The sequence below is a fragment of the Hemitrygon akajei genome, chromosome 5 (genome assembly GCF_048418815.1).
Source record: "Hemitrygon akajei chromosome 5, sHemAka1.3, whole genome shotgun sequence".
Lineage (NCBI taxonomy): Eukaryota > Metazoa > Chordata > Chondrichthyes > Myliobatiformes > Dasyatidae > Hemitrygon > Hemitrygon akajei.
This window is the reverse complement of record NC_133128.1, coordinates 183,408,173-183,424,365: the sequence shown is the minus strand read 5'-3', so window position 1 is coordinate 183,424,365 and position 16,193 is coordinate 183,408,173. Positions and strand designations below refer to the sequence as shown.

At 43.2% G+C, this 16,193-nt stretch overlaps 1 protein-coding gene across 1 annotated transcript in view; it reads left to right on the top strand.

Moving 5' to 3' along the window:
* Positions 1 to 16,193, top strand: part of ifih1 (interferon induced with helicase C domain 1) — a 117,831-nt gene that overhangs the window by 10,822 nt on the left and 90,816 nt on the right. The window contains exon 2 of the mRNA XM_073047417.1: positions 6,201 to 6,375. Coding sequence (XP_072903518.1) covers positions 6,201 to 6,375 — 175 coding nt within the window. The remainder of the gene's footprint in view (positions 1 to 6,200; positions 6,376 to 16,193) is intronic.

Genomic DNA, 16,193 nt, shown 5'->3' with positions numbered 1-16,193 from the left:
GAAACACCCATCTGGTCAGAGAACATGTACGAAAAGAGAAATAGAGTCAATGTTTCAGATCCCTCTTCAGAAATGAATTGATAGAAAATGCAGATATTCAAATAAATTGGGATTTGTGTGTTTAAGACATTTAAAGTATTATCATCAGATCCAGAAAGTAATCATAAACACTGAATTTTATGCTCCTAAGTATAATTAATTTCTATAGAACTTGTTTGATTTCTCCTTGTAACTTTCCCTTGGCACTTTGGAATCTTTCAACAAGTTCAAAAACTGCAGATTCTTGGAATCTGCAATAAGACAAAGTACCAGAAACAATCTTCAGATTAGGAGGCATAGGTGGAAAAAGAAATTTGCAGATGATACCAAAATTTGAGGCTACCGAAGAAGGCTATCAAAGCTAGCAGCATGTTCTGGACCAGTTGGAAAAAGGGGCTGAAAATGGCAGATGGATTTTAATGAAGACGTGTGAGAAGTGACACTTTGGGAGGACAAACCAGGCTAGGACTTGTAAGGTCAGTGGTAGGGAGCATGGTAGAAGTGGGAATACAGATCCAATCCATAATTCCTTGAAAGTGGCATCAGACGTAGATAGCGTCATAAATATTGAGTTATTGGCACATTTATATTGGTACTTAGAAGGGAGGGCTAGGTCCAGGTGCAGGTCAATGGGACTAGGCAGCTTAATAGTTCAGCATGGACCAGCTGTGCTAAAGGCCTATTTCTGTGCTGTAGTGTTCTGTAACTCTATAGTAAAATTTCAGTTACTTAGCATGCTTTGGTCTTTGGTGGTCCCAAAAGCCAGAATTGTTTCTGGTAGGACAGGTGTAAATACCCAAGAGTCCATAAGGCAGTAAAACACTTGTACAATCTCCATTGCCCTCATATTAGTCAAAATACAAACAACGTTATTTATGTAAGTTGCTACTCCTATCTGGAAATGTTTATATTATCTTCATTGGTAAGGAAGTGTCTTGACCCATAACATCAGTTGTCCATCTACCTCTAGAGATATTGTTTGAGTCTTGTGAGTTCCTTAAGCAGCTTGATCTTTGCTTCAGATTCCAGTATCCACAGTCTCTTGTGTCTTCAGGTCTTTTAATATATTTGTTGAGGGGGACTGTTACCGAAACAGCAATGATGAATCCTTCTATATCTGAGTGATCAAGGACAGAGAGGAATGGAGGACCTTCATTGCTGCCCTAAACACCAGCGGTGTAATGGGCAGCAAGTAAGTGAGGGGGGCTGTGTACAAAAAGGGCTTCATCTAATCTACATGGATGATAGGGGGTCTGGAGGGTTATGGACTGGGTGCAGGTCAATGGAACAGACTAGAAGGGCCGAATGGCCTGTTTTCCGTACTGTAGTGTTCTATGGTTCTAATATATAGATGGACTCCATTTTCATATAAGTTGGAATTCTACTGGAGCCTATAAAATGAATAATATATTTTAGCCACCATCACAATTGAACATGAATAACACAACAGATACAGCCACTATGCTCACATCATGAATAACTCATACATTCCCATAGTGCAGTATGTGAGAGGAAATATATATGTAAGGACAGCACATTCCTTCAACATGAATAAGCCATTTACTATAGTGACACCCTTTATTGTGAATAATATGGAAAGAACACGCTTGACCTTCAAGTCGCACTTGGAATTGACGGTCTTTTCACATCCACTGCTTTACTCACAGGGCTGTGCTGAAAGTGTTGGGATGGTTCATCTTTGGTCACCAAGGAAGCTATCACTTTGACTTCACCTTGCCAATTCTGAATATCCAGTATGGAATTCAGGAGAAACATTTTGCTTTGAATTGTGGGAATATGTCATTTACAACCACATGGTGAAATGATTAACATAACTAGATTCAAGGGCAAACTGGAGGGGACGGAGTAGAGTATCATAGCCAGTGGGTGTGCTGAAGTATGAAGGAGGAGGCTCGTATGAAGCACAAAAAGCACCATTGACCAGTTGAGTTGAAAGTCAACGTACACAGTTAGTTTATGGGGCGGGTAATTTGGATAGTGGGGTGGAGATACGTCCCTACCAAAGGTGATGTGAGGCTGTCCTTCCCTCCACTATACTGCAGGTAACCTTTGGACAAGGTGTAGCACCTGCTTAGTTCACCCCCTCCCCGGCCACTGATCCGGGTCACGTGACCATGGGGGCCGGTGGTGGATAGTTGTATGAGCAGCTGGTGCATATCACAAGTCCTGGTTATGCAAACACGAGGAAAACCGCAGATGCTGGAAATTCAAGCAACACACACAAAACGCTGGTGGAATGCAGCAGGCCAGGCAGCATCTATAGGAAGAAGTACAGTCGAAGTTTCGGGCCAAGACCCTTCGTCAGGACTAACTGAAAGAAAAGATAGTAAGAGATTTGAGAGGGGGAGGGGGGAGATCCAAAATGATAGGAGAAGACAGGAGGGGGCGGGGTGAAGCTAAGAGCTGGAAAGGTGATTGGCAAAAGGGATACACAGCTGGAGAAGGGAAAGGATCATGGGACGGGAGGCCCAGGGAGAAAGAAAGGGGGAGGGGAGCACCAGAGGGAGATTGAGAGCAGGCAAGGAGTGATTGTGGGAGGGGCAGAGAGAGAAGAAAAAGAGAGGGGGGGAATATAAAAATAAATAAATAAGGGATGGGGTAAGAATGGGAGGAGGGGCATTAACGGAAGTTAGAGAAATCAATGTTCATGCCATCAGGTTGGAGGCTACCCAGACGGAATATAAGGTGTTGTTCCTCCAACCTGAGTGTGGCTTCATCTTGACTGTAGAGGAGGCCATGGATAGACATATCAGAATGGGAATGGGATTTGGAATTAGGATGTGTGGCCACTGGGAGATCCTGCTTTCTCTGGGGGACAGAGCGTAGGTGTTCAGCGAAACCGTCTCCCAGTCTGCGTTGGATCTCACCAATATATAGAAGGCTGCACCAGGAGCACCAGACGCAGTATACCACACCAGCCGACTCACAGGTGAAGTGTCGCCTCACCTGGAAGGACTGTCTGGGGCCCTGAATGGTGGTGAGGGAGGAAGTGTAAGGGCAGGTGTAGCACTTGTTCCACTTACAAGGATAAGTGCCAGGAGGGAGATCAGTGGGAAGGGATGGGGGGAGACGAATGGATAAGGGAGTTGCGTAGGGAGCAATCCCTGTGGAAAGCAGAAGGGGAGGGGTGAGGGAAAGATGTTTTTGGTAGTGGAATCCTGTTGGAGGTAGCAGAAGTTACAGAGAATTATATGTTGGATTCGGAGGATAGTGGGGTGGTAGGTGAGGACAAGGGGAACTCTATCCCGAGTGGGGTGGCGGGAGGATGGGGTGAAAGCAGATGTGCGTGAAATAGGAGAGATGCGTTTGAGAACAGAGTTGATGGTGGAGGAAGGGAAGCCCCTTTCTTTAAAAAAGGAAGACATCTCCTTCGTCCTGGAATTGCGAGAAGGGGATGGCATTTTTGCAAGAAACAGGCTGGAAAGAGAAATAGTCCAGGAAGCTATGAGAGTCCGTAGGCTTATAGTAGATAAGTCGTTTTCAGGAAAGATCAAGAAAGAGGAGAGAGGTGTCGGGAATGGACCAGGTAAATTGGAGGGCAGGGTGAAAGTTGGAGGCAAATTTAATGGCTACAAGCTCAGCATGCGTGCAGGAGGCAGCACCAATGCAGTCGTCGATGTAGTGAAGGAAAAGTGGGGGACGGATACCCGTATAGGCTTGGAACATGGACTGTTCCAGAAAGCCAACAAAAAGGCAGGCATAGCTGGGACCCATGGCTACATCTTTGGTTTGGAGGAAGTGGGAGGAGCCAAAGGAGAAATTATTGAGTATAAGGACTAATTCCGCTAAATGGAGGAGAGTGGTGGTAGAGGGGAAATGGTTAGGTCTGGAATCCAAAAAGAAGCGGAGAACTTTGAGACCTTCCTGGTGGGGGATGGAAGTATATAGAGACTGGACATCCATGGTGAAAATAAGGCGGTGAGGGCCAGGGAACTTAAACTCATTGAAAAAATTCAAAGCGTGAGATGTGTCACGAACATAGGTGGGAAGGGATTGAACAAGGGGGGGATAAAACAGTGTCAAGGTATGCAGAAATGAGTTCGGTGGGGCAGGAGCAAGCTGAGACAATGGGTCTGCCTGGCCAGGCAGGTTTGTGGATCTTGGGTAGGAGGTAGAAACGGGAAGTGTGGGGTGTGGGAACTATGAAGTTGTGCAACCACTGATGTCAGGAAGACGATCTCTGACGGATATTGATAACGGCTAGGGTCACCCATCTTGTAAAGATGCTGCCAGAAGAAGGCAGTGGCAAACCACTTCTGTAGTAAAATTTGCCAAGAACAGTTTTGGTCATCATGGAAAGACCTTGGACACGATTTCCCACAGCATATGGCATGGCACAAAATGAACAAGTGAGCCATGTCATAGCATCCTGTTAAAAACGTACATGCATGTCACTCTGCAAGGCTTTTAATGAGCTTGACTTTGAAGGGAAATGTCAGTACTCCCCTGTGAACTTGCTGGCATTTACTTTTATAAATGCCAATCTGCCCAGGATTTCGATGTGTCCATGAGTCCCAGTCTTGCTGCAGAAGAACCTCACTGCTGGGGCTTGTTGTTCACATCCCACTTGAATTGGAATCAGTATTACCTCATTCCTTTGTGGGATTGTGTACAAAGAAGCTGGCTTTGACTTGATCAATGAGGCTCTTACCAGTATGGGTCTAACCTAGCATAGGTACAGCAGGTGGACAAACTGTGGTGAACTACATATACCTGTCTGGACACGCCCCCCCCCCCCCCGCTGACTGCTCCTGCGGCCCCTCCCACTGACCGTGGCTCCTCCCACGGACCCCGGTATAAAGGCGATTGGGGACTCCGCCCCGGTCTCAGTCTCCAAGATGCAGTGTGGTGGTCAATTGCTGCTTGTTCTTTCTTCCAGCCAATAAAAGCCGATATCTCGCCTCACGTCTCAGAGAGTTATTGATGGTGCATCACAAACTTCCCGCTTAAAGGTGGAGAAACTTTGTAGAGCATGATTCTAGAAGGGTCAATCATTGAAACATATTCGGGATAATAACATCCTTCAGCTGTTCAGGACTTTTATGGAAGGTCTGATCTTGGGTGGCAGGGTAGAGATACATCTCTTACCAAAGGAGGTGTAAGGCACTCTTTTCCTCTGCTAGTCTGGAAGTACCGTTGGGCAAGGTATACCTCCTGCTTAGGATCCCGGATCTGGGTCATGTGAAGTCATAGGAGCAGGTGGTCGTATGAGCAACTGGTGCATATCACAAGTCATGGTTATACAACCACTGATTCCAGGCTCTGAAGAGTATGGATAATGACTGGGGTCACCAGCCATGTAAAGACACTGCCCAGACAATGGCAAACAACTTCTGTAGAAAAATTTGTCAAGAACAATCATGATTATAGACCGTAATCGCACACATCTTGCAACAAGGCACATAATGATGATGATCTTCTGCACGGATATGGAAAAAAAAGCTGTGCAGAATAGTCAACTTTCTAATGGAAGCTTTATATCTTCTGCGTAAGTTGAGAAGATAAGATAAGACAGTGACCCTAAGTGGCTGGATAATGTAAATGCTGTATTACTCGTTTAATCAGTTTTCATTTAGAATTTGAGCTTGTGATTTTATATTGGAAAATCATAAAAAATATGATGACTCATATTTACTATAAGTATAACCTAACACAGTATTCTCAAACTTCCTTGGTGAGGGTCTCACTCCAAGGTTTTTTTGAATTTTAAAGAGAACTTCCACTGCACTTGTAGAAATACATAGCAAAACAAGATAGAGTAATATTGTGCTAGAGTAGCATGAAGCTCTGTCAGAGTTCCCACATACAATTATATTACATGAGAGAGCGACCAATTATGAAATCGGCTTGTCTCCAATGGTAATTTAGTCCTGAATCAAAAGGGTGTAGCTTCAAAGTTGTTCCAGGAATTGGAACCCTGGCGAGTGTAGTGCTAATAATGTCATGTTTTGGACAAAATATTAAATTGAAATCTTGTCTACTTCTCTGGGTTGTGTGAAAACCAAATATACTCAAGTATCAAGTATTTCATAGTCTGACTTTCTCAATTAAAATCATCAAATAGTTTGGGAGGAATGTGTGAACCATTGCAAGACTATAAAAATATTCATTAACACACTGATCTAAACTTTCCTTTGTAGATTTTGAGTGAAACTTCGAAACATGGGAATCAAGCTGGAATCCGAGAGTTATTGAGCAGAATAGTGGTGAAGCCCCCTGGTTGGTTCTCCAAGTTCTTGGCAGTGTTACAAAAGACTGGACATGAGGATCTTGCAGATATCCTAGCTGGCAATAATTGCAAATCTGAGACAGAAGGTAAATTCTGAATTTACGTGTTTCTGCCTCTAATATTATGCCCATATGTAATATGTTAAAGAGGTTCAGTTGTTTTTCAAACCAAGTATCATAGTAGGTTAGAAATAACTAATAAATAACCTTGACCATGGATTGATTGTTGGTGCCAGATGGGGTGGTTTGATTCTCATGCACAACAGTCTCTAGAGTTTGCAGAGAAAAGAGTGAAAACCAAAGAAAACATCCAACGAGTGGCAGTTCTGTGGGTGAAAATGATTTGTTAATGAGAGAGGTTAGAGGAGAGTGGCCAGAGTGGTTTTAGGCTACGTCCACACTACGCCAAATAAATCCGTAACCAAAGCTTTTTCTCTTCGTTTTTACCCTCCGTCCACACTAAAACTGTGTTTTCGTCCCCCAAAACCGGAGCTTTTTAGAAAGACTTTCCAGGGTGGGTATTTTTGAAAACGCTGCTCGGGCAGATCAGTGTGCACGGGGTAACCAGAGACTTCTGAAAACGTTGTCAGACGGCAGCGCGCTATTTCATTGTTTTCTTGAACGCAACCTAACAATTTCAAAACAGATGGCAACAAGACTGCTGCCAGAAGAGTTAGAAATGTACTCACCAAATGCTTTGACCCGTAGAATAAAAAAGTATATTGTACTCACTTTGCCGTTTTCTGTCCTTGCTCGTATGAAGGTGGTTTACCTATTTATGCAAGTACTTCTCTGACAATAGGTGTGTAACAGCCTAATGTAACATTGTATGGAAAGACAAGATAACACTGATGCAGACATGTTTACACATTTAACAAGGTGCTTTATTGATGCAACAGAGTCAGTCAGTTTTTCAGTGTTCGTTGTCAGCCGGGTATTACAGTCCATGAACTCCCTGTTGGTTGCCTCCATACGTTTCAGTATTTGTTTTTTTTTTACTTTTAAATCTTCCTGCGCAAGAGCCAACAGCTGCCTGTCGTATAAGTTTTTCTAGTCTGTAACTGAACAAACACGCACCATCTTTCACAGCGAGATTCAACACCAAACATGTCGCTTGTTTTTGGTAGATGTGTCCTGCGCATACCCAGTAGGAGATTCGACAAGATCTCGGTTTCAATGTGGACGGAGATATTTTTAAAAACGCTTAGTGTGGATGCCTATCGTTTTTACATGAAACCGGCATTTTCAAAATTATCCGGTCTAGTGTGGATGTAGCCTTAGCTGACAGGAATTCAACGGTAACTCACATAGTCAGATGTTACAATAGTGGTGTGCAGTAGAGCTTCTCTGAATACATGACACATTGAACCTTGAAGTGGGTGGGCTACGGCAGCAGAAGACCACAAACAAACACTCAGTGGTCACTTTATTAGGTACAGGAGGTACCAAATAAAGTGGCCACTGTGTGTATTTGTCTGCTTTTGCATCAGGGAGTTTGCATCAGCATACACATAGTTTTGCACGATGTTGTGGTTCTTTGGGGGCAAAGGGTCCTGATGTCTCCTCTGATTCCTCACACTAATGAGCTCTCTAACCAAGCAACCAAGCCTCTTGAGCTTCTGTATAGTCGTAGAAAATAGTATTGGTTTTCCAGTGATGAGGCATATTGATAGCGGCTGTCTGTGGGCATCCTGCATCACATGCCAAGCTGATGCAGAGAGCAGAGCCTGATATAAGACCATAAGGCATAGAAGCAGAATTGGGCCATTCAGCCCATCGAATCTGCTCCACCATTCCATCATGGCTTATTTATTATCCCTCTCAACCCATTCTCCTGCCTTCTCCCTGTAATCTTTGACTCTGTTACTGATCAAGAATCTATCAAGCTCTGCTTTAAATATACACAATGACCTGGCCTCTACATGAACTACGTGAGGTGAGATCCGGAGAGCGGGAGGAAGGACAAGAGGAACAGGAAGAGGAAGTGTAACAGGAAGAGAAGATTTATGAGAGATTGTTCCTGCTTAACAACCATGCTCTAGCTTTCAGCTGAGTGGAAGGCCAGACTCAGGATGTATGGGTCTCCCTTATAGAGAGAGAGTTTTCAAAATGACCTTGCAAAATAAAATACAGAGTCAGGTTTATTATCACCAGCATGTGTCGTGAAAATACACCAATACCGACCAAGTGAACCCCCTCCACATTTCGACTTTTAACACCAATAATTACCCAGAGTCGGCAGGTTTAACTACCAAGTGCGTAGGTTATTGTGAAAGCATGTTTATCTGAACATGGTCTGTTAAAGGTAAATAGAATGTTTTGTTATATAGACAGTATAATGTTACATGAATCTAAAAGGGGAGAAAGAGTAATACATGGATCTATTTTTTTTAGTGCAATGATTCCCCTTAGCACTAATTATTGACTGACAACTTACCCATGCGAATTGGTTTGTTGCTTTCTCTGCAAAGTGAATACCCAAGTTAACTTCACCTCCGAGTGCATGCCTTTATTTGATAAGTAGTTGTATAGACACACAAATTTAAGAGGACAAAAGTACATCACTCTGGCTGGAAGTGAGGGAGGACGGGTGGACCCCAAGTCAGGCTGAAATGCAGAGGAATAATACCCCCTCTACCCTACATCTTGTTAGCAAATATGCATTTGCTGGAGAACAAGATTGAGGACCTGGGGGAAGATTGCTGTGTTGGAGAGAAATGAGGAATTACTGTGTTCTGTGTTTCAAGGAGACATGCCACAGCTTGGACACTCCTGATGCATTGGTAAGGCATGAAGGCTTCTTGGTACATAGGATGGACCTAACTGCTGATTCAGAGAAGGCAAAAGGTGTGAGTCTGTGCATCATGATAAACTCTCGGTTGTGCTCAGATGTGGCAGTTTTGTCGTACTCTTGTTCCCTTGATTTGGAACATATAAAAATTAAATGCTGACTCGTCTACTTACCAAGAGAGTTCTCCTCTGTGATCCTGACTGAGGTTTGCATACGGCCAAAAGCCAATGGTAATCAGGCGCTCTAGATATAGAATCCTACCATCACAGAACAAGAAACAGTCCACCCCAAAGCATTTCAAATCATAGGCAGGGACTTCAGTCAGGCTTGTTTGAAGAAAGCTCTGCCCAATTACCATCAACATATATCCTGCAGCACCAGGCAGGGGTCCCAATACAATAGACCACTGAAATGCTATAATAGGGACTACCTCCCATTCCATGCCCAGACCACTTTTCAGGAAACCTGATAACTTGACTATTTCTGCTGCCTGCATACAGGCAGAGGCTAAAGGGCAAGGCTTCAGAGTTATGGACAATAAAGGGGTGGTTATGGGAGAAATGAGTGGTTGTAGGATTGCTTCGAATCAGTGGACTGGGCCGTGTTCAATGACTCATCAGGGCATCTGAATGAATATACCACAGTTATCACAGACTTTATAAAAGTAGCCGTGGACTACTTTTAGTCCCCACAAAATCTTTTGGATTTTTCTCCAACCAGACGCTCTGGATAAACCACAAGATCCACAGTCTGCCAAGGACTGGATCATTGGCATTTAGGTCTGGTGAGCAAGTCAGATACAAAAGGTCCAGATATGATCTCCAGAGAACCATCCCATGGTCAAAGTGGCAATTCCAGACTAAACTTGAATCACTGAAGGATGCTTGACAGTTGTGGCTGGGCTTGAATGCTATTACGTCTTACAAAGTGAAGCCAAGCGACATAGGAGACAACAGGGCTTCGCTTCCAGATGAGCTCAATGCCTTCTATACTTACTTTAGCCATCAAAACATGGAGGAACCTTCACAAAGTCACACAGCTGCCAATAGCCCTATGATTTCAATCTCTTGTGGGTCCTTCAGGAGGGTTAACCTGTAGAAAGCGTACGGCCCAACTGTGGTACCAGGCTGAGTACTAAAGACTTGTGCTAATCAACTGGCTGGAGTGGTTACCAATATCTTTAACCTCTCGCTTTGGTAGTCTGAGGAATAAGAAGCCTGTGAAGAACGTGATAACCTGCCTTAATGACTATCGTCCAGCAGCACCTACATTCACTGTGATGAAGTATTTTCGGAGGTTTGTGATGAAACATATCAACTCCTGCCTGAGAAGCAACTTGGATTCCTCCAGTTTGCCTACTAGAGCAATAAGTCCATGGCAAATGCCATTTCATTGGCTCTTCACTCAACCCTGGAACACCTTGACAGTAAAAATGTATACATCAGGATGCTCTTTATCGACTCCAGCTCAGCATTCGAATCAGTAGCTTCAAGACCTTGACCTCAATACATCCTTGTGCAATTGGATCCTTGATCTCCTCACTTACAGGCCCCAGTCATTTTGGATTGGGAAGAACATCTTCTCCACAATATCCATCAGCACAGGTACACCACAAAGCTGTTTGCTTAGACCCCTGCTCTACTTGCTTTACACTTCGAGGCTAAGCACAGCTCTAATGCCATATTTAAGTTTGCTGATGACACCACTGTCACAGGCCAAATCAAAGGTGGTGACGAATCAGCAGATGGGAGGGAGATTGAAAGTCTGGCTGAGTGGTGCCACAACAATAAGCTCTTACACAATGTCAGCAAGATCAAGGACCTGATTATTGACTTTGAGGAGGAGAAGACTGGAGGTCCAAGAGTCAGTCCTCATCAGGTGGTGAGAGGTGGAGAGGGTCAGCATCTTTAAATTCGTTGGAGTTATTATTTCAGAGGATGTGTCTTGGGCCCAGCACATGTGCAATTATGAAGAAAGCATGGCAGCATCTTTGCTTCCTTAGGTGTTTGAGAAGATTCGGCCTGTCATCTAAAACTTTGAGAGATGTGTGGCGAAGTGTATATTGGCTGGTTGCATCATAGCTTGGTATAGAAACACCAATGATCTTGAATAGAAAAGCCTGCAAAGATTAGTGGATATCACTCAGTTCATCACAGGTAAAGCCCTGATCACCAGTGAATACATTTGCATGGTGTGTGTCACAGGAAGGCAGCATCAACCATCCAGGGCATGCTCTATTCTCACTGCTGCCATCAGGAAGGAAGTACAGGAACCTCATGACTCATACCACCAGGTTCAGGAACAGTTATTACCCCTTAACCCCTCAACCATTTGGCTACTGAACTGGAGGGGATAACTTCACTCACCCCACTACTGAACTGTTCCCACAACCTACGGACTCACTTTCAAGGACTCTTCATCTCATGTTCTTGATATTTATTGCTTATTTATTTGTTTTTTTTTCTTTTGTATTTGCAGTTTATTGTCTTTTGCACATCGGTTGTTTGTATGACCTGTTGGGTGTGGTCTTTCATTGATCGATTATGGTTCTGGGATTTACTAAGTATGCCTGCAAGAAAACGAATCTCAGGGTTGTATATGGTGATATGTATGTTTTTAAATAATAAACTTTTTTTGAACTTTTGAGAGCCTAGATGATGCATAAAATTCCGTTTCTTGTAATGCTGGTCCATCTGAATCTCTTAAATACAGGAGAAGTAACTATGGCTCCAGTACTGTGATGGTTTGCTGCAAAGTTTATTCACATCCTAATGGGTTGCAGCTCATTTAAATGACTAAAGCTTTGCATTAAAACAAATGATTTTTATTCTGCAGGTGTAAACCGTGCTCAGCTTGACTTTTTTGCGAGATTATGAAATTTCATTCAGCATTTCTGCATTATATGGGAATTTAATTACAGGCTTCTCTTTTAATAGGTCTTACGTCTTCCTCCTGGCATGTATCTGTAGATGAAAGTTTACATGCCCACCTCTGAGAGCTTTCTCACTCACTCCTCTGCAATCTCTTTCTCCTCACTGGCAACCAATGTGAATGTTTTAGCTCTGTGACAGTTCTGGGGACAGTGCCTTATGTCTTGTGAAGAAGTGATCCAGTCCATTGACTCCATGCTCTGAGCAGCATAATATCATCTGTTTCAGTCCACCATTTTCCTGCAAGTTATTCTCTCTCACATACCACATACTTACATTCCTCTTACTCAATGTCAGCAAGACCAAGGAACTGATTATAGACTTCAGGAGAACAAAACCAGAAGTACATATAGCCAGTCCTCATGGGAGAATCAGAGGTGGAGAGGGTCAGCAACTTTAAATTCTTCGGTGTTATTATTTCGCAGGAACTGTCCTCTGCCCAGCACCCAAGTACAAGTATGAAGGAAGCAAGGCATCACCTCTACTTCCTTAGGAGTTTGCAAAGATTCAACATGACATCTAAAACTTTTACAAACTTCTATAGATGTGTAATAGAGAGTATATAGACTGGCTGCATCACAGCCTGCTATGGAATCATCAATGCCCAAGAACGGAAAACCCTACAAAAAGTAGTGGATACAGCCCAGTCCATCACCAGTAAAGACCTCCCCACCATTAAGAACATCCATGCAAAATGTTATTGCAGGAAATTATCATCTATTATCTGGGACCCCCACCACAAGGCCATGCTCTCTATTTGCTGTTGCTATCAGGAAGAAGGTCATCAGGATCCTCAGAATTCACCCGGCCAGATTCAGGAACCGTTACTACTCCTCAACTATCAGGCTCTTGAACACAAAGGGGATAACTTCATTGAACTTCACTTGCCTGATGTTTGAAATGTGCTCACTTTCGAGAACTCTTCATCTCATGTTCTCAATATTAATTGCTTATTTATTTATAATTATTATTTCTTTCTTTCTGTATTTGCGTTTTGTTGCCTTGCACACTGGTTGAATGCTCATGTTGGTGTGGTCTTTCATTGATCCGGTTATCATTATTATTCTATGGATTTATTGAGTATACCCACAAGAAAATGAATCACAGTGTTGTATATGGTGACAAATATGTACTTCGATAATAATTTAACTTTTACTTTTTGAAAGTTAAAATCCCCTTTGATTCTTTTGCACTTACCTAAAGAAGGAATTTATTTATAGTAGCCAGTTCATCATAGCTTGTCGCACCAGACAGCCAGCCACTCTAGTGTTGCTTGGTTGATGTTGCGCAGGTCAGTGTCAGCTAAGTCAGGTGAGAGTGGGCATTGCGCAGAACCTGTTCAATATTCTGCACCCTTTTGCCACACTCACAGGATTCGCTGGTCTTTAAACCCCACTTCACTATATTGTCTCCCGTCCTACAAACTCCCGTTCTCGCTCTGTTGAGAGTGCAACTCTCTGTCTGTCAAGCAGTGCCCCGTCTGGCAACATTTCTGTGGGGTCTCGCACTGTATTGTTTGGTGGGGTTCTGGCTCCTGTTTGTTGCCAGAGGTCAATCCTGTATGTTTGGGGAGATGTTCCGTGTGGTAGTTCCTCCACAGTAGCAAAGCTTTTCCTCGATTTTAGGCAGTTGGAAACTGGCACATGATGATGTAGTGGGTGCCGTGGATCTGAGTTCTGTTTACCTTTTTCAATTTTTGTTGTAGTTTGTCTTCAGATCTCTGGGGGAGCAATGCACTGCAAGTCTGTAAATGATGTTAGTGGGTGTGGGGTGCAGTGTGCCTGTGATTATTCAGCAGGCTTTGTTAAGCAATGGGTCTATTTTCTTCACATGGGCTGATCTGCCTCACACAGTTGCACAGTATTCTGTGGGTGCATAGCAGAGTGCTAGGGCAGTGATCTAAGTGTGTGAGCATTAGCTCCCTATTTTGTGCCTGCTAATTTTTTCAAGAGAGATTTGCAAGAGCCAACTTTCCCTCAGAAGTTTTGGATGTGGATGGCAAATGAGAGCATCCTATCCAGTGGCACACCCAGGTAAATTGGAGTCGGATGGTGTTCAAGCTCCTTCCTGCACCAGAAGATCGAGTTTCCGAGCTGCTTCTCGATTCCTCAGGTGGAATGCACACACTTGAGTTTTTGATGGATTTGGGTTCAGAGACCATTTTTCATAATACTGCTTCTTTGCTTCGAGGACTGCTGTAAGTTGTGCTTCAACTTCTTGGAAGGAGTTATCTTTTGTTGCTATGTTTAGGTCGTCTGCATAGATAAACCAGTGTGTGTTAGAAAAGATTGGCTGGTCATTTGTGTAAACATTAAATAGTAGAGGTGCCAGGACTGATCCCTGTGGTAGTCCATTCTTTTGTGGACACCACCTACTCTTAATTCCAATCATTTCTACACAAAATCTACAATTTTCTAGGAAGCTTCTTATTACTTTGACTGGGGTTTCGTTCTTTAACATTTTAGATAATTTCAGTAGAAATTCACAGTGTCGTATGCTGCTGTTAAGTCAACTAATACTGACCCTGTAATTTGTTGCATTTCAAAGCCATCCTCATTATACTGGGTTAAATTCAGGACTTGACCACAGCAAGAGCATCCTGGCCTGAACCCAACTTGGTCTGGTGTTAGACTAAGGCGGATATTCTTTTCAGTATGAGTCTCTCGTAGAGTTTGTAGAGGGTGCAGAGCAAGGAAATTGGTCTGTAATTTTTAGGAGTGTTGGTGTCTTTATTGGGTTTTAGGAGAGCAACAACTTTGGCTCTTCTCCACTTTTTAGGTATTTTTAATGATCTTAGGCAACAGTTAAAAAGGGACAGCAGCCAGTGGAGTGCTTTAGGTCCAAGATGCTTAAGGAATTCATTAAGAATCCCATCTATGCCAGCAGTTTTGTTGGATTTTAGCTGTGATACTTCATCTTTTAATTCTTCTAGGGTGAGAGGTGGGAAGTTGTTATTCCCATTTGAGAGAGCTGACTCCATCTCCTGATGTTGCTTTTTCTTTTGCCTCCATTCCTTGTTATTTGTCAACCATTTAGTATTAGTTGCTGGCCAACCTGATTGGGTGTTACAGCAGGAATTCTCTGTGGTGCTCTATTGTCTGAGTTGAGTTTCCGAACAATTGCCCATGCCTTCTTACTGTTCCTGTTTATGTCTATATTTTCTATCAGCTCCTGCCAACACTGTTGTCTCTCTTGACTCAGTAGGGACAGAACCAACTCTCCCATTTCAATTGTGTCTTGACCAAACAGGTCTTGGTCATATAAGTTGACATACTCATCATAACTTTGCTTGATATCACTAGTCAATCCCTGAGTACATTTGGTTCTGCAGCCTCTAGGTATGTTCTGCTGTGCTACTTTCCAGATTAGTCAGACAAATTCATCATAATGATCAGATTCTGGTGGTATGGCATCGATAAGTTGATCAAGGGATTCTGCGAAAGATGTCCAATTGGCTTTTCTCAGGTTAAATCTTGGTAGATACTTTGTTGGTACAGGTCTCAGAACTGGAAGGGATTCTACCTGGACTGGGCGGTGTTGGATTTGGGTATATATTGGAGGACTGTTCGTGTGAAGAGGTTGGTAACAAAGGCAAGGTCTGGGTTGTATCCTTTTCTCCATCTGGCACTTGTGAAGGTAAGGGTGTCCTTTGACTTGTATAGTTGCTCAAGGCTGTTGTTAAGAGCCGATGATACAACTTCTTCTCCATTTGCATTGTCATCTTCATATCCCCAGTTGGTGCTATGGCTATTAAAGTCACCAATAATGAGGTACATTTTGTCCTGGAGATCTAGATTAGGTGGCCACATGAATGGTTCATTAGGGGGTTTGTAGGCTGAGATGATATTTATGTGTTTTTCAACTTTCAGAAGTTCCATTGAGCCAGCTTGGATGTTTGCTGTGCTCATTACTATAGATTTATCTTTAACAAAGTTTGCACTTCCATAAGTTTGGCTAGGGGTGTCAATAGCCAAGTGGATTCCTGGAACATAGGGTTGGTTGCTCAGCCTATGAGTTTCTTGTATGCACAAGATGTCCGGTTTTTAGTTTGCTAGGATTTCTGCTTTACTGTGGCTTAAGCCTTCGATGTTCTGGCTAACGATTTTCATGATTTCCAGTGGGCCGAGGGTTTATCCTTTTACCACCCACTGGATAACTTGGTCTGGCATGTAATGTCAGGATTG